Below are 25943 nucleotides of genomic sequence, written 5' to 3' on the forward strand. Positions count from 1 at the left end.
GGGTCACACTAGGACCACCATGTTGGGAATTGTTGTGCAGGGGGCAGGGGTCTCCATAAACTGAAAGTAGAAGGTAAGACCCCATGCGGTTCTCTGGGGAGACTCCACAGGACATAAGCCAGCCTTTCACAGGGAGCTCACATGTGCAAGCGGATTGCTAATTCACAATGGTCAAGTGATGTGGCTAGCTTAGATGTCTGCGGACAGATGCGTGGGTAAAGAGAATGTGGTTTGTTTGCATAGCAAGTTGTATTCAGCCTTCAAGAAAAATGAAATTATGCCGTTTGCATGAAATTAAGTGGAATCGGAGACCATTATATTTAACAAGATAGCCAGACTCAGTCAGACAAATACTACATTTTCTCCCATTTGCCAAAATCTCTCTCTCTCCCTCCTTCCCTCCCTCTCTCCCTCTCTCTCTCTCTCTCCCTCTCTCTCTCTCTCTTTTTCTTTCTTTCTTTTTTGAACTTGTTTGAAAGAACTAAAAGAAAGTGGGGGGGGGGCAAGGCAGGGTAGGGATGGAACATCACAGATACCATCACTTCACACAATGAATACACACTACAAAGATGGCTACTAGGCCTGTAGGACCCGTCTGCTGCTTGGAGAGCCAGAGGCCCTGGGACGCCTGTTTCTGGACTCTTCCCGGCCACCTGGGTCTGCCAGAAAACCATTTTTTTCTCTAGACACCACCATCTGTCCCTGTCTCTGTCTCACAGAGGGCAGTGGGAGGAGGTGGCTGAGAGGCCACCAGAGGCTGTTGCTCTCTTAGCCTGTGGAGCCTCAGCTGCCTCCCCTCCCAAAGTCCTTGGAAGCTGCCCTCAGGATATCAGATACAAGAGCCCAGAGCCTGGACCTTCACTCTGGGCTCAGAGTTGCCCTCCTGGGGCACTGGGAGGTGTTCAGGATGAGCACACTACGGTTGTGCCCAGGGAGCATCGGAAGCAGCCTAGGGCAGCTGTCACCATTCACTAAACACTTCCCTGTCACCAAGTGTAGCCCAAGGTCCATATTAAACCTGAGAACGAACGGCAAAGTAAGGCGACGCCCCGACTGACAGGGACATCTGCACTTAGTCGAGGAAGGCAGATAAGGAGAAACAAAACTACGGTATGGCCAGGGTTCATGGCACGGCACCATTCACTGCTGCCCACCCCGGCCGTTTGGTCCTTCAAAAACTGTAGGCTGGCAAGGTGGCTTAGTGCGCAAGAGCACCTGATGATGACCAACCTAACACCCCGGTTTGATTCCTGGGACCCAGAGGTAAAAGGGAGAGAACTGACTCCTGAAAGCTGTCCCTTGATTGTCCCACATGAGCCGAGCCATGATCATCACACCCTAACCTCCACTCACAATAGATAAGTAAACACATAGTAATACAAAGGGAAGAAAAGGACCCTCGCATGTCTGTACGCTGAGCTTTGCTATGGAAGCTTTTCCTCCCCTCCTCCTTTACGTCAAATCCCCAGTGGTCGTGACCCTTCCTTAGGCTGCCAACTGAAGTCACGAGTGTGCTTGTCTGTGTGCACCCTTCTTGGACACCAGTCTTTTTAGCGGAACGAATTAACGAGAGTAGGGACACTCGCTTCGTGCGTTGCTGGTTGTGTTGCTGTAGCAACCCTAGGACTCTGCAGCTCCGAGGTACGTACTAGATGCTTAGTAAATCCTGGCTGGAACAACAGATAAAGCAGAAGTCAGTTCCTCCCCACCTGCCTACTGCGGTGAACCTGGGGAAAGGGTGCCTCAGATACTCACAACTGAATGTCCAGGAAGATCCGCTTCTCCTCCCCAACGTGGATCTTCCACACACAGTCTTCACCTTCTGCATAGGGCTCTGGCCAGTTTGGAGACAGCACCACCCCAGCCACAGCAGAGAGCTCCCCACCACACATGGCTGCAACAGACAGACAAGAGGACACTCTTGTGAGGAAGACAATACAGCATAGTGGTTAGAAATTTGGGGGGTGAGGTTGGCATCTGTGGATCCCTGTGTAGCATGGGGTGGAGCAGGCAGGGGGGGGCAGCATGTGTGTCTATTTGTGTGTGTGTGTGTGTGTGCATTTACATGAGTGTGCATGTATGTGCGTGCATATGTCTGTGTGCGTGTTGAAAAAAGGCTACTGGCCTCACCTGCTGCTCCAAGGGGGCAGAGGTAGGCAATGTCTTCGCCACTGAGGGCAGCCCCCAGTTCCCACTCCACTGTTCTGCCAGCTTTGGATAAGGTGTGTATATGGTCTGATAGCATCAGCTTCCTCCTCTGAGAGGTCAGGAAATGCTCTTCCAGCCCACTGGCTTATGACGGATCACTACTAAGGTCACCATGCCAGTTTGCAGCACCCTGCCTGACCCCAGAATGTACTCAGGTGGCAAGTAGGCTCCAGTCTCTGAAAGGTTTATCCTGGACCGGCAGCAGAGATACAGAGGCCGCTCTCCCAATCCTTCCTGGGTAAGCCCTCAATATGGCAGAGGCTGAAGCCTCAATACATTCTTCTCCCTTAATGAAGTACATTTAGTTCAGGGGCCAATCCTCACCAGGGCAAGGCAATGACGTCACACCAACTGCCAGGTGGTTGATGGGAGTGAGGGTCTCCCTCATTCCTCCATGTGTTAGGGTTCATTGGCCATGGATACAAGACCTGGGAAGTCAGTGTGACCCGGGAATTAGTGTGACTGAAGGTTGTCACAGCCAATATTGCCTGGGCTCTGAACACAGAGAGGCTAAGTGCACTTTTTTTCCAGTGACCCTAGAATGCTCTTGGGCATGCTCTCTCCATGTCTGATTCCTCGTCATGAATGGGGCTGGTGTCTACCATAGTATGGCTGTCGAAAGGGCATTGTCGGAGGTTGAAGAGATGGCTCAGCGGGTAAGAGCACTGACTGCCCTTCTGAAGGTCCTGAGTTCAAATCCCACAACCACATGGTGGCTCACAACCATCTGTAATGAGTTCTGATGCCTTCTTCTGAAGACAGCTACAGTGTACTTATTTGTAATAATAAATAAATCTTTGGGCCGGAGTAAGCAGTGACTGAGTGGGCGGGGCCGACCGGAGCGAGCAGAGGTCCTAAAATTCAATTCCCAACAACCACAGGAAGGCTTACAGCCATCTGTGCAGCTTCAGTGTACTCACATGCATAAAATAAATAATAAATAAATCTTTAAAAAAAAAAAGAGTAACCACATCCATCCTCCCTCTCAGGTCCCCTCCCAGGCCCTGGCGACTAGAATCCCCTTTCTACCTTTGTGGGTATGTTTCTTCTGGACATTTCCCAAAATGGAATTATTTAAAAGAAAAAAGAATTACCCCAAGAAACAGCAGCAACCAGACCCAGATGACCACTGGTCCGGAAAAGGTCTCATGGTAAAACAAGTGTGTAATGTGGCCACCCCTTCTAGGCTGGGGTCTTGTTCTTTGCTGGGGTGGAGGCCCTGGGCATTCTGGCTTTGGGGAAGGTGGCGGCTCACCTCTGCATAGAGGCTCTGTGTCATTCCAGTATGGGTCACGCACATTGACACACTCGATGACAGCCGGGCCCTGTTCCAGAGAGTGGCCGGGGTCGCAGGTGAACTCCACAATGGTGCCGATGTTGTAGGTGGGGTCCGATGTGGTGAAATTCCCATTTTGGATGTAGGGTTCATAGCAGTGACCTTTCTCAAAGGCTGAGGTGGGGACACAGAGAGGGTGAGTGGACAGATGAGGTAAAAGACAGCTATTACTGCTTAGACATAATGTAAAGAAAAGGCACTCCAGAACATGGAGTAATCCTAACTCTAGAGAGGCTAAGACAGGCAGGTCGTTGCTTGAGACCAGCCTGGGCTACACAGTACTTTCCAGGCCAGCCTGGGCTTCTGAGGGGACCCTGCTCCAGAACAGAATGCTTCTGACCTGGGCCAGACACCTGGACCCTCGGGCCTCACATTTCTTTTTTCTTTCTTTTTCTTTTCTTTTCTTTTCTTTTCTTTTCTTTTCTTTTCTTTTCTTTTCTTTCTTTCTTTCTTTCTTTCTTTCTTTCTTTCTTTCTTTCTTTCTTTTTTTTTTTTTTTGAGACAGGGTTTCTCTGTGAAGCCCTGGCTGTCCTTGAATTCAGAAATCTGCCTGCCTCTGCCTCCCAAGTGCTAGGATTAAAGGCATGCACCACCACTGCCCTGCTGGCCTCATGTTTCTTATGTGTGATGCAGATAAGACCTTCTGCCTGGGGCCTCACACTCTCTCGATGCCAGTGCTCTGGGCCCTGCCATCGGATACATAATGTCTGTCTCTCAATGGGACTACCCACTTCCAGGAAAGCCTGAGCTGCAGTCCCTAGGGTACACAGAACACTATGGTCTGTCTGGGTCAGAGAGCCAGTTCCTGGGAGGAGGCTAGACCCCCAGAGGCATTGCTTGAGGGAAGCAGAGGAGGGCTCCGAGGCAGGCTGGCAGCCGTGGCAGGCACACTGTAAGTGAGGCTTCAGATAGGCTCCCTGGCTTCTCTCCTGTGAGGGGAAACAACAGTTCCACATCTGTGTGTGGTGAGAGTCACACAGGGAGCACACACAAAAGCCTGGTGTTATGGCATATAGGGGTATGATTCCTTCATCGGGGGGCTGAGGCGGGAGATTGTGAGTTCAAGGCCAGCCTGGAGTATTAGAGACACCCTGCCTCAAAAAAAAAATCAAAATGAAAGAGAGAAGAGGATGAATACGGGGCTCCACTGTCAGGAGTTTTGCCTAGCATGCAGGAAGCCTCAGGTTTGATTCCCAGTGATGCATGAGTTAGGAAAAGTGGTTCATCCTGGTACTTAGAAGGGAAAGGCTGGAGAATCAGACGTTCAAGGTCATCCTGGTCTGCTTATTGAGTTTAAGGCTAGCCTGAGCTACATGAGACTTGCACTTAAGACAGCCTCTCAAGAGAAAGGAAAGAAGGAAGGAAGAAAGCAAAGAGGAAAAGAGGGAGGGAGGAAGGGAGGGAAGGAAGGAAGAAGGGAGGGAGGGAAGGAGGAAGGGTGGGAGGATCAGGCACCAGTATAAGAACTGCTTAGAAGGAAATTATATCAATACAGTAAAACTGAAAGCCCGTCTTGGAAATCATGGGCCAGTCTGGGTCCCTCATGCTTAGCACTCCCACGTCCCCCATCCTAGACCCTGGTTCAGCCTTCACCCACTTTCGCTACCCCCAGGCATGACAAGGAGGGGGCCTCTCACCCTCAAAGCGGATGTTGAAGGCGGAAGCTGCCTGGCCCTGGTCCGACGTGAACTCAATGCGGATACTGCTACCCTCGCTCAGCAGGCCTTCGAAGGGCACGCTCTCTGTTCTGAGAGAGTCGTACAGGAGGGCAGATGTGTTTGTTCTTCCACTGTAGACAATCATCCTGGGCAGAGAAAGGGCAGAGGGATGCTGACATGTCTTGCAGGGTCAGTGATAATGGGCCAGAGTGGAGAGGGGTGTGTGTGATGCTCACCCGGGTCTCCCTCGGAACCCAAATCCTGCCTCTTCCATCTTCCTCATCCGTCACAGAAATGGAAACTGTCTGCTTGTTCTGAGTCCCTCAGGGTGCAGGGTGGGTTGTGGCCAGTGAGAGGTGGGCATTGGCCAGCAATGCGCAGTCAAGCAGTGTCACACTATGCAGGATGAGGTCTGCCACTCAGCCTGCCTAACTCTTTCCAGTTGACTTTCTCCATACCTGCCTCCTGTCTCTCTGGGAGCTCATGCTGTGTGTACCACACTTGTTCTCCACGGAGCCTAATCATGGTTTTGTGCAGAGAGGGGGTGCTTAATAGATGTACATTCTTATTCCTCTCAGGAGAGAGATGCCTGAGAGGAAGGCCTAGGCAGCGTGTGTCTGTGTGTGTATGCACATGCATGTGTGTGCATGTGTGCCTGTGTGTGCATAATGCATGAGTGTGCGCATGCAAGTGTGTGTGTGCATGCATATCTAGGTGTGTGGATGTGTGGGTGCACTCATGAATCTGTGCATGAATGAGTGTGTGCCTGTGTGCATGTATGCACATGCAGGTGTGACTGTGTGTGCATGTATGAGTGTGTGCATGCATGCAATGGGTGCATGTACGTGTGTGTGTGTGCGTATACATGTCTAGGTGTATGGATGTGTGGGTATGTGTGGGTGCACTCATGAATGTGTGTATGCCTGTGTGCATGTGTGCACATGCATGTGTGCCTGTGTGTGCATGTATGAGTATGTGCATGCATGCAATGGATGCATGCATGTTGTGTGCATGTGTGTGTGTGCATGCATGCCTGGGTGTGTGGATGTGTGGGTGTGTGCACATGTGAATGTGTGCATGCAGGTATGTGTGTGCCTGTGTGCATGTGTGCACAGGCACGTTTGTGCATGTGTAAGCATGCATCAGTGTGTGTGTGTGTTTCCCATCCCCTTCTTCCCTCGTGTCCTAGGTGGCTCAGGAAGGCTCCTTTCCCACTGAGTGCTTCAGACTCCTGGCTGGAAGCAGAGGGCCAACCTCCCCAGGGCTTTTTTTCCGCTGGGGTTCAGCCACACCCCGATCACCCACCCCACCCTCTCTAAGCTGGGGAGAGGCAGTCGGTGTGGACAGCTCACCTGTCTTTCTCATGCAGCAGCAGCCTTTCAAGGTGCAGGTGAAGCTTCTGACCCTCTGGAGCCTCTATGGTCCACACGCAGAGCTGGCTGCCATTGGCGGTTCCCGGGAAACTGGGGGAGAGAACTCGGCCGATGGTGGCATTGTGCACTGCTCCTCCACATGGGGCTGGGTGCAGAAAGCGACATGCCAGGTGGTGAGGGACCAGCAGAGAGGAGTGGTGGGATTGGTCTCCCCTGACTGCACCTGAGCTCTCTAGCTAGGGTGAGGCTGGGAACACACAGAGGGGTCTGCTGTCCTATTAACCCCCTCCATGCTTGGATCCACCAACACCATTCTGCTGCTGCAGGGAGGATCTTAATTCAAAACTGTCCTGTGGTGCTGATTGTGCCTAGACATTCATTTAAAAAAAAAATCACAGTTTATTCATTCGTGTGTGTGCATGTGTGCCCATGTCACAATGCCTGTGTGGAGGTCAGAGGACAACCCCCAGGAATCAACTCTTTCCTTCCACCCTGAGGGTCTTGGGGACTTGGCAGTCAGTGTGTTAAGTTGCTGAACCATCTCCCTGGCCCGATGCCTAGACTTTCAGTTATGAAATGATTCCCAAGGGCGGACGGAAGCAGTTCACAGGAGAAGCATGCATTTAGGACTGCATGTGGAGTGTGAGAATGGAAGAATCTCCAGTTGCATTCTAATTTACCCAACCAAGGGCCAGCTGAAATGGATCAATAAAACAGCAGCGTTGGCTGTAGGCACAACCTTACTAATTCACGAGGAACTCACCAGGAGGACCGTGACCATTTCCCAAGGTGCAATTCAGAAAAAAAAAAAAAAAAAAAAAAAAAAACCAAAAAACAAAAATGCTTTTAAAACCACGTCGGAACACCCTGACCCAGAAACGAGCCCTGAGAGCATGTCTTACGGGGAAGCTTTGGAGATCTGTACTGGCTTGCGGGTGAGGCTGCGCAGCTCCGCCTTCATCCTCAGGGTCAAAACCAGAGTCAGGGTGTATCTCCCTGCACACATTGGGTTTTCAGGGAACCATCCAATACTGAGTTCTCAGACACTGTTAACAAATCCCAGAGCATAAGAAGCCTGTGAGCCAACGCCCTGCCTGGCCCATTCCTGTGAGCAATCGGAAGGCATGGATTGAGACTGTTGGCTATAAAGGTGATTTGTTCTCATCCTCTGTACATTTGTGTTTCTGGAATTTTCTTTTAACCGGAGCCATATAACACTTTTACGTTAAGATAATATGGCGAGGTGACACTACACATGATTTGTGGCTCACGGAGCTGCACGGCTGTCAGATCACAGCAGAGAGGAGATGCCGGGACCTGGTCTCAGGGGGTCGAGAGGTGGGTCTGTTTTAATGTAGTGTCTTGGAGAATTGATCCCAAGGTCCTTGAAGAGGATTGAGGATACGCAGAGATCTTTCTTGTCAGTGCACAAGTCTCTGGCTTTCCCCCCAAGGGTCAGAGGAGCAGAAATGCATAAGCAGCCAGATCAGACCGGTTATGCTATAGAACTTGTCTCTTCTTCAGAGCACAAAGACTCTTCCAGGTTCCTCCCCCATGTCCTGAGAACCTTCTCTTCTCAAGTCCTTCCCCCTTTTCCTTTTAAAGACATTGGGGGGGGGGTCTCATGTAGTCCAGGATGGTCTCAAGTTCACTGTGTAGGTGAAGATGACCTTGAACTCCTGATCTTCCTGCCTCCAGCTCCTGAGATTCCACAGGGGCTGGGGATGGGACCCCGGGGCTTTGTGCACGCTAGGTGAGCATTCTGAGTTCTTCACATATCTTCTCACCAGCGGAGAACACAGCCCTCTGCCTTCTAAGAGTTTCTCTGCAAAACCCATCTCGCAACAGCTTGGGCTCTTGGCTGTGATGACAGTAGTGTCCTAGTGGCCCCCAGCACTGGATGACATGATTTGTAGTATGTGCTCAGTAAATAGTAATTTCTATTTATTTAATTCTTCAAAAACCGTGAGAAAGGACTCTCCCTTTGTAGCCCAGACTGGCCTTGAGCTGTGAGTCTTCTGTTTTAAATTCCCAAGTGCCGGGGTTTCAGGCGTATGGTCACCATTCTTGGTCACCATGCTTGGCTTTATACACCATTTGCTGGGCAAATAACAACTATTGACTTTACAAAGGAGTCAAAAAACAAAACAAAACAAAACAAAACCAAAAACAGCTAAGAGACATTAAGTCGCTTGTTCAAGGATGCACAGCCAATGAGTAGAGTCCCTGGGCTGCAGGCCTGGGGTGCTCCATGCCATTCGAATTTACAGTGACATCTGATGATTCAGAAAGGAGCCGGGGTTGGGGGTGGAGGGCAGGTGGACACTTTACAGATGAAGAAAGGCCTCTTTGGCTCACCTAGCGTGCCCAGTTCAGTTCTTGATACATGGTAGATGTTCACAGAATGCTGAATGACAGCATGCAGGGGTTGGGTTGACAGAAGGAGACAAGCCGTGACAGCTCTCCTCAGCCCTGGACTGGGCTGTGTGACAGGGTGGATGGAAAGTGTCCTTCCTGACTGAGTGCTCAAACATCCACTGTGGCATGTACCTGTGAAGGACTTCACACAAGACAGTGGATTCCTCCGGAACCTGAGGTGTGCCAGTGGTGACAGGGTGGAGGTGTGGGGGTTATGGTCTCATCCCTGGCAGGTCCCTCTTGAGGAACAGCTGCTGCTTCCCATCCTGCCCTGCCATCTTCTGATGTTAGTATAGTCTTTTTTTTTGGGGGGGGGGGTTCTTCTTTGGCTTGTTTGTTTTTGAGACAAGGTCTCACTATGTAACCCTGGCTGTCCTGGAACTCACTGTGTAGACCAGGCTAGCCTTGAACTTATAGATGTTCATCTGCCTCTGCCTCCCAAGTGATGCTGACATATGCTGTCTTAGTTAGGATTTTACTGCTGTGAAGAGACACCATGACCAAGGCAACTCTTAGAGGGGAAACATTTAATTGGGGCTGGCTTACAGGTTCAGAGGTTCAGTTCATTATCATCAAGGTGGGAACATGGAAGAGTCCAGGCAGGCACAGTGCATGAGGAGCTGAGAGTTCTACATCTTCATCTGAAGGCTGCTAGTGGAAGACTGGCTTCTAGGCGGCTAGGATGAGAGTCTTAAAGCCCACGTCCACACCTACTCCAACAAGACCACACCTCCTCCAACAAGATCACATCCATTTCCACAAGGCCATGCCTCCTCCAACAGGGCCACACGTACTCCAACAAGACTACACCCACTCCAACAGGGCCACACCTACTCCAACAAGGCTACACCCAGTCCAACAGGGCCACACCTACTCCAACAAGGCCACACCCACTCCAACAAGGCCACACCCACTTCAACAAGACCACACCCACTCCAACAAGGCCACACCCTCTAATACTGTCACTGCCTGGGCCAAGCATATACAAACCATAGCATATGCTGACCTCCTCAAACCTATTGAGCCCTTTCACCCACCAGCCTTTTCACAGGATAGCTCACTGGCAGGGAAAACCGACACCTTTGACCTTCACTTTGGTACCTCCCACTCAGTTTCCAACAGCCTGGCTCCCTGGGGACACTTTCCCTGGTCTCTGGCCTACCATCACCTCTTGTCCCTGAGTCCCTGAGTGTCAGGGTTTCTCTTGTCCCTACCTGCTCTGTGGCACTACCCCTATGACCCCTCTCTGGCACTCTCTGCCCTCCTCACCCCCGCCATGTTTTCTCATCTGGTCACATATTGGGGGGTTTGAATAAGAATGGTAGCCCCCTCGCCCCACCCCCATCCCACCCCCTGCACGAAGTGGAACTGTTGGGGGAAGGGTTAGGAGGTGTGACCTTGTTGAAGGAAGTTAGTTCCTGGGATGGGATTTGTAGTTTCAAAAGCCTGTGCCAGGCGCTCTGTCTCTGTCTCTGTCTCTGTCTCTGTCTCTGTCTCTGTCTCTGTCTCTGTCTCTCTGTCTCTGTCTCTGTCTCTGTCTCTGTCTCTGTCTCTGTCTCTGTCTCTCTCTCTCTCCTTCCTGTCTGTGGACCATGATATAAAGCACCTGTGTGCTTTTTACTCATGGACTCACCCTCTGAAACTCTAAGCAAACCCCCAATGAAATGCTTTTATTTATTTTTTATTACTTTGTTTTTTAAAGAAGAGTTTCCATAGTTACAATGTTTCTTTACAGCCACAAGCAGTAACTAAGACGCCATCCTGTACCAGGGCAGAGACTCGGAGAGAGCAGGACCCTCACAGCTCGTATCATAGGCGCAGAACCTGGTAACAGTGGACGTTTGTGGATGCTGGCAGGATCCTCGAAGGATGTCAGATCCACTAGCCAAGGATCCCCCCTGTCTGTCCTTGAAGTCCAGGTTTCCTCTTGCTGGCCTGTACTGTCTACTTCTTTCCACCAGAGGGCACCAGGCCACCTTAGTTGGAGGCTGTCACCAACTTTTTGAGGTCATGTTGACTAAGCTCAACCAACAAAACAGAACAGCAGCAGCTAAGCCCAAAGTCAAAGCAACAAAAGAAACAAGGGATGAGAGAGACCTCATCATTACGAAGAGGCCATGTGAAAAAATAAACCAAAACCAAAACCAAACAAACCCCCACAGAACCGGGGAAGAGGCCTACAAATCATATCTCATGAAGGTTTTGATCCATCATATGTAAAGAGCACTTATAGTACAGCAACAACCCAGTAACCTCTTGAGCAATGGCCAAAGGGATTAAAGAGCCTTTTCAGAGATGGCATACTGTCAGCTACAAGAAGCATTGAGAAAGATGTGACAGCAGTGCTTATCATGGAAACATGAGAACGTGGTGAGTCTGTAGGCCTACTGTGCTGATTGTAGAAAGCAGTGCATTGGTGAGCGTTGGAAGGAAGAGAACTGCCGTGTGCCACCAGTGGCAGGTGAAATGGCATGGTGTGGTTTCTGTGGGAAGTGTGGGTTTGTAGAGGTTACACTACACGACCTGGCAACACTGTTCTGAAGATCATATTTAAGAGAAATGGAAACTAATTTCTATGTTCAGAGCAGGGCAGTTACTTAGGTAAAAAGTGGAAATAATTCCAAAGTTCAATGTTGGATGGATGGGTAAACAAAACAGAGCATAATGTTCACAACGAAATATTACACAGCCATGAAAAAGAACAGCTTATACATGTTGCACTGCAGGGAGAGCTTGGAAACCCCGTGGCGAGTGGGAAAAGCTGCATGTCTGCTACCCGCGTGAGAGCTCACAACTGGCAGATCACAGAGAAGAAAGCTTAGCATCCAGGATATACAACAGCCACCACCAAGTCAGCTGCTGAGTGACTGCTAGAGAGCAAGGTTCTCACTGGGCAGAACACTGCTGTGTGGTATGTGTCCTCAGGAGCCAATTTCATACCCTGGGCACTGTATGACAGCACAGCCTGGAGGGCAAAGGCCTTACCCAAGGTTACACCCTATGCCCTAGGGCACTGGTTCTCAACCTTTTCACAAGGGTTGTAGGTCACATATCCCACATATCAGATTCGTAACAGTAGCAGTTTAATTACAGTTAAAACTAGCAATGGAATGATTTTACGGTTTGGGGTCAGCACAGCGTGAGGTCTAACCAGTGCCTTAGAGGGTGCTGGCCTACCCTCGCCCTGCCCGGCTGGCAAGCACTCATGGTACCTGAGCAGACAGGCTCCTGGCTGCTCCAGTGCGGTTTGGAGGCATTGATGCAGGTCAGCGTCTTGGCTCCCTGCAGCTCGTAGCCCAGGTGGCAATGGAAGTGGGCCACCCCGCCCGAGTGCAGATCCATCACCGTGACCTCTCCGGCATCGGGCCTCCGGGGAAAGGGGCAGCTCAGCATGAAGGCTGCGGAGAAGACAGCAACCCGAGCACATTAGCCATGAGCAGGGAGGCTGTGGGACCCACATCCTGGCAGCAGCTATGTGCTGGGGATGGAGGGGCGACCCTGTCGAGGAGGGCTGGGTGCTGGAGCTGCTGGCTGGGTTGTTTCTCTACCTGATTTTGGGGAGCTTGGCTAAGTTGGCAGGAATCCTCCTGCCTCCACCCCTCAGCACTGGGCCTACAGGTGAACCCTGCCTTGACTTTCTATGTGGGTTCTGGGGATGGGAGCAGTGCTCCTTCTGGAGATGGAAACACTGATCCTTCTGGGGATGGGAACACTAATCCTTCTGGGGATGGGAGCACTTCCTTCTGGGGATGGGAGCATTTCTCCTTTCAGTGATGGGAACAGTGCTCCTTATGGTGATGGGAGCAGTGCTCCTTATGGGGATGGGAGCACTACTCCTTATGGTGATGGGAGCACTGATCCTTATGGAGATGGAAGCACTGATCCTTATGGGGATGGGAACACTGATCCTTATGGGGACCAGAGCACTGCTCCTTCTGGGGATGGGAGCATTTCTCCTTACAGTGATGGGAACAGTGCTCCTTATGGGGATGGGAGCACTACTCCTTATGTGGATGGGAGCACTGATCATTATGGAGATGGAAGCACTGATCCTTATGGGGATGGGAACACTGATCCTTATGGGGACCAGAGCACTGCTCCTTCTGGGGATGGGAGCATTGCCCCTTATGTTTGAAGGACAAGTTTTTCCTGAGCCCTTTCCAATTCTAAAATTATGCATCTTCCTCTCTTGGTTTTAAAACCCATCTTAGTCAGGGAGGAGGATTCTGTGGACTTAATCGGAGTGCCAGTGGGGTCCCTGCCATAAAAAGCCCTCAAGAGTATGGCTGGGTGTCAGAGGAAAGTGAGGCCGGTGTCTCTGTCTCACTGGCCTCAGCAGACCCTACCCTGGTAATGTAGCTGGAAGGTCCCGAGGCCATCATCCTGGAAGGTCCGGAAGTAGACAGAGATGGTGTTGGTGGGGCTGCGGATCACCTGGCCCTCTACCAGTAGAGTCTGGTTGGCCAGGACTGTCAGAGTGGGACCGTCCACTCCTCGGATGGAGAGCAGCTCCCCCTCGGAGAGGTTGACACTCTTGACCTGGGAATCCACAGGGTAGACAGAGAGAGCTGGGGCAACGGGCGAGGGAGAGGTTCCTGGGCTTACAACTGCACTGGGTACTGCCGACTCAACACAGTCTAGAAGCTGGCTGTTGAGCAAAGACACTCTCATGTCTAGGTTTCTCTTCTCTGCTGTGACTGCACTCCAGGGCAAATACCCTTCTCCAGACACTTGCTGTTACTTTTGCTGTCTCTGCTGGAGAGGGGGATGGGAGGTACCGTGCACCCCTACATATATGCACACGCACATATTTGTTATATGTGATTCCTGCCAGTGTTTAATAAGCAGGACATTAAGGCACTTCCTTTCTGGGTAATGCATCTAATGCTTTGCCAGCATATCCTCGCCACGTCTGCAGGCCACTTGGGAACTCCCATGCTCTATAAAACCCAACTAAAATAACCCTGATTTGAGGAAAGGAGGCATGACAGAAAGGGCAACTGAGACCAGGCATGCACCGCATTCTAGGCTACCTGCAGTTCCACCCCGTAGCCAGTGTAGACCGTCACATTGTAAGTGCATTCCAGGAAGCTGCTGTAGGGTTGTGGAGGGAAATCACTTGAGTCAATGTATCCCTCCGGGTCGGAGAAGCTCACACCGCAGAGAGCTACAGAGAAACAAACATTGCCATCAGGATACAGAGAAACAAACATTGCCATCCGGATACACAGGGCTGCAGCCAGCCCTGGAGCTCACTCACTGATGTGTTGTAGGGTGGAGCCTGACCTCTTGGAGGTCTGGGCTCTACTGTGCGTCCACCCCACCCCCATCCTCCCCTGGAGTCAACACAAAACCAAAAGCAGCTATGACTATGTTGCTGGGCAACAGGAAAGAGAAGCTGCCAAGGAAGAGTCTGGGGAGGGTATCTATGGAAGTGCAGGGGAGCCTCGTGCTGAACTCTGCCCTGTCCTGACTGCAGTAACTAGTCACCAGGAGCAGCCCCACTCAGTCTTAGACAGGACACCATTCCATTCCCAGCTTAAGGACCAGCAAACCAAAGTACAGGGAAGGCCCTGTCTGGACAGCACACATGATTCAGACCCAACGGTCAGCCTTCAGTTGCTACGTCCAAAGCAGTATCCCTGACCCCTACAAATGGGAAGCTCCTATAATCTACTCCAAAGATGCTCTAACAAGGGCATCTAGTTCCAGGTTTATCTGCGTTCCGTCTGTCTCAGCTCAAAGACCCCCACCCTGCTGTCATATAAAATCCAATCGCTTTTCCAACTTTCTGCTCCTCTCTCTGGGGGCCCCAACCCCCTCCCCAGGAGGGTGGCAGAGATGGCCTTGGCAGTTTGTTCCCCAATAAACCTTTCTTTCCACCCACGGAGAAGTCTAGTTCCAAGGTTTCCCTGCACCCTTGCTTGCACAGTGAGCAGCCAAATAGAGGCAAGCTTGACCGGTGAGGCCCCAACCCAGACAGGCCGGGAGCCCAGGCTGGGAGAGCAGGCCCAGCAATCCATCCACGTTGTGGAGCATCGTGGTGGGGGGCTCTGTGGTTCCCTTGCATATCAGCTTCCACCCAAGCTCCAGACCCTTCCATCGGAAATGAGCATCTTCCTTACTTAGGTTCTTGATCACCTACAACGAATCCCCAGCCCTATGACGACAGAACGCTGAGTGAGCAGCTCTTGTATGGTTTAGGGAAGAAGTCTGGGGTTTCACGGGACTGATACAGCTAAATTTTCTGAATAGTTTGGCCGTCTGTGCAGACGAGGAGGACAATGTAAGGCAGGGACAGTAGACTGGAAAAGTCAGTGCACTTTGCATGTGGGTGTGGCTCTATAATAGGGCGCTTGCCTAGCTAGCATTTGCCAGACCTGAATTCTTTTCACAGTAGGTGTGCGCGCATGCACGCACACACACACACACACACACACACACACACACACACACACACACACACACACACTCCCACCTGAAAAATGACAGCTGGAGTGGTTCTGTGCTGGCATGCGCCCCCTCCAGGCTCAGGGCTCTAGTTCTACACCCACTAAGAAGACCACACCCACTATGGAGACCACATCCACTATGGAGAACCCAGAAATGAAAGACTTCAGGGGTGGGAGATGAGCCTCGTATACCTGGGGCCTGCTCCGTGGTGATGATGGTGGTAGTGACGATGGTGGACGTGGTGGTCTCCTGGCTCTCCTCGGAGGCAGACCCGGTCAGCTCATTGTCCCCCTTGTCCAGCGGGCTACCGGGGCTGCTGTCATCAGGGGCCTGAGCGGGCTGAGGGCTGTGTGGGAGTGTGGTCGCCAGTGCAGTGAAGGGCGCGATCTGCAGTGGCGCAGGCGCCGTGGGCTGCTCGGGGTCTTCAGGCTCACGCAGCTTCGTGGTGGCAGAGGCAGGAGACCCCAGTCTCTGCAGAGTTGTCGGGGTAGCCAGGGGCCTCAGCTGCCTCCGGGCCGAGTTGAGTTGCTTCAGGGACGGCAGACCCTTCCTTAGGGCAGGCGTGTGCTGGACACTGGCCTCGTCGGGCAGCGCAGGGGGCAAGGACTCTTCCATTGCTTCCAGTGCTTCTTGGGATGGCAGGAGACCTGGGGCTGCTGATGTCACCCCCTCTTCCAGGCTACTCTCCAGCGAGGCAGAGGGCAGGAGGTAGGCAGTGGAAGGGTGCATCTCTCCCTCTGGACCACCATCTGGGAAGAAGAGAAAAAAATGCAACATTAGCTTGAGTCTGCCTCACCTCCTGTCAGCCTTAGACGGTAGCCTCTAAAAGTGACACCCCAGACTGGACAGGCAGCCATTAGTTAACGACTTCCCTTCCCCCTTTTCTCCTCGCTTCTTGAAGAGCTCAGGCTCATTGTTCTGGGACCCAGAAAGCATTATGACTACAGAAGCCAAGGGCACCGGCCTCATGACACAGGACATTGCAGGAGACACGGTTATTCGCTGCTTGGTCCTAAAGCAGATTCATGAGGGATGCGCGAATACGGGTGGAGTCTTGGTGCTAGGGATGGGGTTTGCCACAGAGCAGGGAGTTCGAGGGAGGAGCTCTAGGGGCAGAGCTGGCAAGGGAGGGTGGGACCTGTGGACCTTGCTAGTCTGTGGCTTATTTCTAACCTTAAGAGTAAAACATGACCGGGCAGTGGTGACACACAACTTTAATCCCAGCACTTGGGAGGTAGAGGCAGGCAGATTTCTGAATTCGAGGCCAGCCTGGACTACAGAGTGAGTTCCAGGACAGCCAGGGCTACACACAAAGAAACCCTGTCTCGGAAAATCAAAAAAAAAAAAAAAAAAAAAAGAGTGAAACATGGAACTTGAATTATAGTGGAATGATGGCACAACAAATTGTAACAATGGTTGCAAGCTGAAGGCCCATAAAGCACACCAGACCACCCAGTGTCACAGCTTAGCAGCCACGTGTCTTGGAGCGGGTGTTCCTTGGTCTCCCTGTTGACTCATATGTGACCAAGACACAGCTGCCTGCAGTGCCCAGTGTCACCAGAGAAGACAGCGCCCAGGCAAAGATCTGAGCTCCATCAGAGAATGGCTGAAAGGGAACCCCACTGACTTTTCCTTCAGTGGCTTAAAATCAACACTTTCTTTTTTTTTTTCTGACAGCAGATTAGCCTCCACACCATCTACAAGGAGCAGATAACAGCACAGCAGAAGATATCAGGTCTTGCTTAGACTTCAATATGCCCCTTTAAGAATTCAAACTTTGGAGTCAAACTGCCAAGTTTTTTCTTCCTCTTCCTCTTCCTCTTCTCCTCCTCCTCCTCCCACTCTTCCCCCCCCTCTCTCCTCTCTCTCTCTGTCTCCCTCTGTCTCTCTGTCTCTCTTTCCTTTTAGAGACAGGATCTCCTATAGCCCCTGCAGGCCTCAAACTTGCTATGTAGCTGAAGATGAACTAGATTTCCTGATCCTCCTGCCTCCACTTCTGGGGTGCTAGGATTACAGGTATGTGTTACCATGCCCAGTTTTATATAGGTAGTGTCAGGGCTCAAACCCTGGGCCTCACATGCTAGGTAAGTACTCTACCCACTGAGCCACACCCCAGCCCCAAAGTTGTAAGTTTCCAGTGATGACTTGGTCATGTGTGACATTGTGCATTGTGTCCCCAGTTCTCAGAATCCTGGCTTGTTCCCTGTCGAATGAGGAGTTCCTGCAGATGTGCCCATTAAAGAGAGCAGTCCTTCCTTGTGCCTGGCACTACACCCAGCAGAGAAGAAAACCATCAGGCAGAAGGAAAAGGAGAGAGCATTAGAGATTGAGAAAGAAGACGACGTGTCTCAGGCAGAAGTGAAACAATGCTCAGCAGCCTGTTGGGTGTTCTCATCGCTATGGCCAAATGTCCAGCCGGAAGCTGCTCAGAGATGAAGGGCTTGCTTTGGCTCTCGGGTGAGGTTCTGTTCACCAAGCAAGGAGGCAAGGTTGTGAAGCTGGCTGAGGACGGGAGTGCGTGAGAGCTGCTGGGAAGAGAGAGAGAGAGAGAGAGAGAGAGAGAGAGAGAGAGAGAGAGAGAGAGAGAGAGAGAGACAGAGGCAGACAAAGACACAGATACATAGACACACAGAGAGACATATAAACAGAGACAGAGACACAAACACATAGACACACAGAGAGACAAACAGACAGAGACACCCACAGAGAGACAGAGAGAGACAGAGACACACACACAGAGACAGACAGACACAGAGATAGACAAAGAAACAGATACACACACACACACACACACACACACACAGAGAGAGAGAGAGAGAGAGAGAGAGAGGGAGGGAGAGAGAGAGAGAGAGAGAGAGAGAGAGAGAGAGAGAGAGAGAGAGAGAGAGATATACTGTCCTCCCACAGGGCAGGAGCCTGGAAACAGGAGCTCCAGGCAGATGCCATGGAGGGTACTGCTTACTGGCTTGCTCAGTCTGCTTTCCTATGGAACCCTGGACCACTGGCCCAGGGATGGCCCCACCCACAATGGCACAATGGGCTGGACCCTCCCCCATCAATCACTAATTAAGAAAATGTTTTACAACTGGATCCTATGGAGGCATTTTCTCTATTGAGGGTCCCTCATTTCAGACAACTCTAGCTTGTGTCAAGCTGGCATGCGACTAGCCAGGGCAGCATCTTAAGTCAGAAAACTCTAAGCTGAGCTGTGGCACATATATAGAAATCAACCTCACTTCATCCCTGAAGTACTGTGCTCCCAGTTGCACCTTCTTCCCCGAGACAACCTTGGTCTGCTCAGCTGTCCAGTGTGGCCTCCGCCTGCTGCTCACTGGGGCCGTCATCCCTCAGCGAGCCGATGTGCAGGGTTCTGAGGGAAAAATGTCTGCATCCCAGACAGCATTTAGCAGGTGCCAGCTGCTGCCCTCTCTCCTCGTGGAAATCATGGCATCTTCTCTGTGGGAATCCAGAGCAGTGTGAGCAACTGAAGCAAAGGTCCTGAGAGACTCCTCCTGTGGACAGCGGTCCTCCGTCTGACTGCTGCCGCCTTTGTCCATTTTCTGCAGAAACAGAGGCTGGTGGAGCCTCTGTTTCTGGCCTGTCAGGTGTCATCATCTAAGTGGATTTGAGCAGCAGTTGGAAAGTCTGGCTAACTTTCATGGAGCTGCCACACAGCTGTGATCTCTGTGGACCTCAGCAGTTGCAGCTGGCAGTGACCAACACATCTGCTGGGTGGTGCTAACCATCAGCCAGCATTTTTTTTCCAGGGCAGCAGTGGGTGGAAATCAAGGAGGAGGGGTGGGTGTAAGTGATAAGACCAAGGTCGTCTAGGAGTCACACAAAGGTTCCTGGCCCAGTGCTGAGTTTTCACAGATGTGGGTTCAAGGCCTGTTAGCTGCAGTCACACACTCTGGGGGAGAGAGGAGCTGCATTGTCCACCGTCCAACAGCTTGGCTCCCTGCATAAAGAATGAAATCTTCCATTTGCCCCAAAAGATTGGAGATGCTGGTTTGCTCAAAAGTCTGTGGTCTGGCACTCTCCGGGGCTTTTATCTTGTGATTGATGATGGCTGTCTTTGTAGATGGTGGACTTGAGGCTTGTGAAGAGGAGGTGACAGACAGGTCAGGGTACCCGGTCTGGTGTTGGAGGTAATGAGCTTGGCTGCAGTCAGGGTTGGGACCCTGAGCTTCTCGGTGGGCCACAGCCCAGTGGTGTAAATGCTTTGTCTCCTTGCCTCTCCCTACAGGTCAAACATGCAGCCAGACAGGATGACGTCAGGGCTGCCAGCTCCTGTACCACATGAGCAGCATGAGCGATGGTTGGTCTTGATGACTCTGCAGAGTCAGGCAAGGTGGCTGATGAATGGCTGCCCTGACTGGTGAGCTGCTGGGTGCTGTGGCCGGCTCCACTAACCATAAACATACCCCATAAACATACGCCATCCTTCTAATCACAGGAGAGAGGGGAGGGGGTAGGAGCAGAAGGGGAAGGAGTTGGAGAGGAGGAGGTGTGAGGAGGAGGAGGAGGTATAAGGAGGGAGAAGAGGATGAGGATGAAGGAGAGGAGGAGGAGGGGGAAGAGGAGGGGGAGGGGGAGAAGAGGAAGACAAGGGAAGGATGGGGAGGAGGAGGGGAGGAGGAGGGGAAGGAAGAAGGAGGAGAGGAAGGAAGAGGGGAAGAAGGAGGGACAGGAGGAGGAAGGGAAGAAGAAGGGACAGTAGAAGGAGGGATGAGGGGGAGGAGGAGGGGTAAAAGGAGGAGGGGAGCACCTGTAAGTATGGTTGGGAGGACGAATGGCACCATATCAGGGACAGGGAGCAAGGCATCACCCCTTGACCACAGTGACAGTTACAGGTCAGGCCTCTTGTTTTGCTACGTTGGACCTTGATGATGACAGGACAGGCAAACACAATCATCTGTCACTCTTTGTTGGCTTCACTAGGGAGGAAATTATATTCATATTCCTTAGAGAAACAGACAGAGGTTGGGGACACGAGGTGCTTTCAAAGGCCACCCAGCAAAGCCAGGGTCAGTCCTAGGTTTATCTGGACTCACAGAGCAAGATACTTACTGCTTGTCCTTCAGCCTTGCTCAGATTCCAGGCAAATCTCCTGCCTCTGAGCCCCTTAAGGAACCACTGGGTGCCACATCACTTGGCATTTTCCCCTCACACTCTCTGTTGTCTTCTGGGAGTTAAACCTCTTTTTAAACTTTCCCCAAGATAATCTTATCCTCTATCCCAAATTCACACCCACCAAATCTGAGATTACAGGAGTCCATCTTGGGAATCTGAGGATTAAAAAACTCTGCTGGGGAGTGAAAACCATCTCACATATGTATCGTTTGTGAGTGTTTATGGCAGTGACAGTCAACCTTAATGCAGAATTTGAAACAACCCAGAATCCACTGGGCAAAGAGACCCAGTGAAGACTGTCTACACTGGGCTGTCCTATTGACACATCAGAGGAATTGTCTTCAGTGAAGTAATTGATGTGGGAAGACACAGCCCATTGTGGGCAGCACAATTCCCTAGGCAGGAGGACCTGACCTGTGTAATAGAGGAGACATTGATTTGAGCAAAGGCAAGTGCGTGCACAGTATGCCTTCATGTCTCTCAGTTCTTGGCTGTGAGGTCACTGCCATGGCAACTTCCTGGAGCTATGGACTGTGGAATCCTGATCCCTCTGCCCTCCAACAAACCCTTCATCCTCTAAGTGTTCTGTTGTGTCATTGTGTTTTCATCACAGCAACAGGAAGGAAATCAGAGGAGTGGGCATGGTGTGAAAACTTGCTTCCATGTACAGTGATGAAGCCAGGGCACCTAGTGCTTCTGTCTTCTCATACAGCTGGGGTGACGTGAACTCCTGCTTCTCTGGCCTCCACCTCCCAAGGGTGGCCACACTATGCAGCACTAAGCATTGAGCCTGGGACTTTGAGCATGCTAGGAGAGCACATTACTGAGGAAGCTACATTCCAGCACAAACAACAATCGTTTCCATGTACTGGGAATTTTTGGATTCTTTCTCTTTTGAAAAAAATATATTTTATTTTTAATTCTACACATGTGTCTCTGTGTAAATGCATGTTGGTGCACTTGTGTGTATATGAGTGTCTCTGTGCACATGCATGTTATTGCACTTATGTGCATATGTGTGTCTCTCTCTGTGCACATGCATGTTAGTGCAGGTATGTGCATATGTGTATTTCTCTCTGTGTACTTGCATGTTAGTGCACATTGCAATGATTTCCTTTAAGGACTGGCCAGGACTGGGGTTGCCAGACATATTTGTAGCCTTCATATTTTGAAGACTCTGCAAACCCTCTTTGTAATGGCCACAAATATCTATGCACAGCAGGGTGTGAGTGCTTCATTTCCACCCCCATGCCAGCATTTGTTGTTGCTTTAAATTCATCTGTTTTGAGGGTCCCCGTTCTAACTGGGTGAGTGATCTGCTGCCGGAAGTCTGTGCATCGGGAAGGATCAGAGAACTGCCTTCTCTCCTTTTCCTGTGCTTCTCTTCAGTTTTGCCTCCTAGCTGCAGGTGTGTGTGTGTGTGTGTGTGTATGTGAGTGCATGCATGTGTGTGAGTGTGTGCGTGCATATGTGCGTATATGGTGCATGTGTGTGACTGTGCATGTGAGTATGCATGTGTATGTGTGCGTTGTGTGTGCATGCACATACATGTGTATGGTGTGTGTTTATGTGTGTTTTTATGTGTGGTATGTGTGCATGTGTGAGTGTGTGTGTGCATGTGTGGTGTGTGCATGTGTGTGTATGCATGTGTGTATGTGTGTGTGTGGTGTGTGCATGTGTGTGTGTATGTGTGCATGCTTGTGTATGAGTGTGTGTGTATGGTGGGGGAGTCTACCATGTGCAGTGATAAAACTTCCTTACCCCTACAAGAGCAGAAGGGAACATACATGTAATGATGTACTCCATGACTCATCCACATCTCACCCACCCTCTGGGGCCCCAGGTGCCAGCCCCTAAGAGGTAATTCTGGCTGCTAACTTTGCCCATGCAAGGACTTTCTGATCTTGTACTGAAATGTCCTCCCCTGCACACAAAGCAAATCTTGCTGGCTAGCTCTGAACTCTGGGCTAACTTCAAGGCTGATGAGTTGTGCCTGCAGCCTGCAGTTCACTCAGCCCAAACTCAGCTCAAACGCCAGCCGTCTGAGCGCCACGCGGAGCCAAGTCCCACCGCACTCAGTCAGATTGGATCCTGGGCTTCAGAAATGCGGCGAGTTAATAACTCGCTCTAATGGGCTTTTCCCCAGGCCCTGGGGACCACTGAGTTAAACGCATTCTTCTTTTTCAGAGCACTTAGAAATCTCAGTTACACATGGCTGATTCTTCCTTTATCACGCACACGCACACTCAGCACTCAGTTCGGGAGCTGTCAATCAACCCCATTCACCCACCAGCCCGTCTGTGAAAGAATGTCTACCCACTTCCTCCCTCCCCCACCCCCCACCCCCCGCCCCAGCCGCTCCTTGGTACCGTGTGACATCGCCCCTGCTCTTAGGAGGACACACATGGAAAACCAAATATAACAGCCATGCGGGACAGAGTGTGTGTTGCAGGGTGTGTGTGTTAATGAGATGCACCTGATGCGGGTATTCTCTCCAGGGACAAGCTGAACACCTGCTATGCCACCTAACTTGGGAGGCAGCGTCCCTTTGTCCCTCTGTCCCTCATCTCCTCTCTCCCTCCATCCGGAAAACAAAGGTACTAGTGCTCGTCATCCTGGGTCCCGGGAAAGCCGGGAATTCTGAGCAATGGGGTGGTGCCATCTGCCTGCTGGGGTCTTCTCCATCGACTGTGATAATGCTTCCCTGTAGCAGGTGTCTGCCGAATTCACCAGGAACTCGAAGAGGGAGAAGCAGAGAGAGGATGGGCCGTGGTGTGAGGGAGCAAGGAAGGTTGGCTGGGAGACTGTAAGAGATGCGGTCATGTTTGGATTCCTGTGGTGCTTGGCACTGGGGGAGCGAGGAGAAGGAGGAGGAGGAGGAGGGTTCAGGGTACGGAGCACGTGCTTAGGGTCTAATGATGTTCCCTTGAGTCCATCAGCTCTAGAATGCTCTGAATGTGTCAGGGGCAGGGTGTAGACGTCAGTATATATGACCATGTATATCCTCACGTCCTGCTCCAACTGGTCCTCTGCAAGCTAGTCCTCTGGCCTCTCCAGACCAGTTCTGGTTCCCTCACATCACACCCAGGCAAGAGCGTGGGACCGCTCATCCCTGTCAGCAGCTGTGGTGAGACCAGCCTTAGGTCTCACTATAAGGCCTCTTTACCCACTTCCTTCCCTCGTGCCACCAGGCTTCCAACACTACCGCCAAGCCCCACCCCTTCAGCGCACTCTCTGCTCAACTTCCTATCTTTCTCTAGAAGGTTCTGGAAATCTGCTGCAGGATTTTTCCCTGTCCAATTACATTATAATATTAGTGCAGCAGGTGGCCTGCGATTGGACAGGGAAAAAGGGAGGCGGAGCTAAAAGAAGAAAGGACCTAGAGCAGCAGAACAGGGAGGGGGAGGAGCCAAGATGGAGGCGGATGGACCAGTGTGGCTTTAAACAGCCACAGGTAGGTATGGCATCATAAAGGATACAATAATTGAGATAACTTGTCTAATCTAGGTGGGCAGCTAGTACCATTATCAAATGGCCCTGAAATTATTGTGTGGGCATTTGTGAATTAAGAGTTTATTGATATATAAATCTGACTTGTTAATTATAAACTTCTAGAGTTTTGTTTCTACCTGGTTGCTGGGTGTTGTGGCGGCTGACTGCGGGGTGGGGCTGGCGTGGCAGCGAAGGTAACTTGGGAGCTCCAGACGCCCCAGAGTCGGCAGGCACAGAGGAGCTGGATGGAGCGCGGTAACATGGCAATTTGTTTTTGATATTTCTCACTATAGAGATCTGTCTCAGCATGACCACTGATATGCTGGATCTCAGGGGCTTCAGTTACCCCAAGTCTCACCCATTCCTGTATCTCCTCACCTCCCCTCTAATACAGAGGGCTCCTGACTTACAACCTCGGCTCTTATTACAACGAGTTTTCAACATTATGAAGACATGAGGTCTTCCTGTAACTCAGAAGGAGTTGCCTTTTGAGTAGAATTTTGTTATTTCAGGGCCAACCTCACACTGTCACAGTGCAGATTACTGGGAGCTAAGCCACCCTTAGAGCAGTCAGGGCTCTAGGTCAGGGGCATCAAGGGCATTTTGATTTATAATGTCTGTGATTTAAAGTGCCTAGTTGATTTATAATGTCTGTGTACCTATTTTCTCCATCTTAAAGGGAGGGGCGGGGTTGGAGAGATGGCTCAGCGTTTAAGAGCACTGATTGCTCTTCCAGAGGTCCTGAGTTCAATTCGTGGCACCCACATGGTGGCTCACAGCCATCTGTAATGGGATCCGATGCCCTCTTCTCGTGTGTCTGAAGAGAGGGACAGTGTACTCACATACATAAAAAAATCAACCAATCAAACAAACAAACAAGCACTCTTTTAAAACAGGGGGTGGCTTTGGAGTTCTGTCCCTTGCATAGGATTTTTCTCTCTTGGGATTTAGTCCCTCCCCTTAATTCTCAACTCCACCAAGGACACCAGACACAAAATTGGGGAGCTCTCTCCTGTGCACTCTTCTCTGTACCCTGCTTTCCCCTTAAGATAGGTAGCTCACTTAAAGGCATAGCTCACATCTCTTCAACTTGTCAACATCTCTCTGGAACCTGTTCTGCGATCACAGACCTGACACACAGGCACCCCAAGAAACATTTCTTCAAGAGCACACTTACGGTGTAGACAGTCAGATTTGATGCATTATGCAAGGCCACCTAGTCTAAATGACATCTTGTGGACCATTTATACTGCAGGCTGATCATCCCATATCTGGGAATCCAAAATGTCCTGCATCACACCACGGATGGGAAACTTCATGCCACAAAAGTTGGTTTCGTGAACAGCATTATTGAAAATGCTGTATGGGAATAGCTTCAGGCTGAGCGTGTAGGGCGCCTACGAAATGGAAGAGTTTGTTTTCGGCCTCTGCTCCACCCCCAAGGCAGCTCACCGTGCTTGTGTGTAAATAGTCCTGGATTTGAACAAACTGAAATAGGAACTACTTCTGGCCTCAGGGATGCTAACAATGGTCAAGTCAGTTCCCAACAAGCATGCTTCAGCTGACACACAGAGAGCAGGAGGCAGCTGAGTCACACATGGCATATGGCTCCAGGTTGCATCGGCAGGACAGACGGATGCTCAGCTGGTGCACTTGCTAGGTTGATGTCATGGTTTGGGACCCTGATTAGCACGCTGTGCTCACAAACACTCTCTCCAAACCCAGCAGAGTATATATGCGAATTGACCCCCTGGGGCTGTCCCCAAGGTAGTGCAGGCGCCTGGGGGCTGCAGGGGACTCTGGCAGGTGCCAAGTGGATAAGCTCGCATAGTGAGTGAATGCCACAGGACAGGAGTGACTTTGACCATTGTC

At 51.1% G+C, this 25943-nt stretch overlaps 1 protein-coding gene and 1 long non-coding RNA gene across 10 annotated transcripts in view; one reads left to right on the forward strand and one right to left on the reverse strand.

Annotated features, from left to right (window-relative positions):
- Sez6l (seizure related 6 homolog like) overlaps window positions 1-25943 on the reverse strand; it is a 159385-nt gene that overhangs the window by 40241 nt on the left and 93201 nt on the right. For all 9 annotated transcript variants that reach the window (NM_001253917.1, NM_019982.3, NM_001253916.1 and 6 more), the window contains exons 2-9: window positions 15638-16195; window positions 14027-14160; window positions 13340-13532; window positions 12206-12391; window positions 6555-6720; window positions 5182-5348; window positions 3464-3658; window positions 1756-1894 (exon numbers count right to left, since the gene is read on the reverse strand). In NM_001253917.1, coding sequence (NP_001240846.1) covers window positions 1756-1894; window positions 3464-3658; window positions 5182-5348; window positions 6555-6720; window positions 12206-12391; window positions 13340-13532; window positions 14027-14160; window positions 15638-16195 — 1738 coding nt within the window. The remainder of the gene's footprint in view (window positions 1-1755; window positions 1895-3463; window positions 3659-5181; window positions 5349-6554; window positions 6721-12205; window positions 12392-13339; window positions 13533-14026; window positions 14161-15637; window positions 16196-25943) is intronic.
- Gm42160 lies at window positions 17492-19819 on the forward strand. Its single transcript, XR_880595.2, has 3 exons — window positions 17492-17903; window positions 19528-19594; window positions 19693-19819. It is a non-coding gene; the product is annotated as a predicted gene, 42160 (long non-coding RNA).

The sequence above is a fragment of the Mus musculus genome, chromosome 5 (genome assembly GCF_000001635.26).
Source record: "Mus musculus strain C57BL/6J chromosome 5, GRCm38.p6 C57BL/6J".
Lineage (NCBI taxonomy): Eukaryota > Metazoa > Chordata > Mammalia > Rodentia > Muridae > Mus > Mus musculus.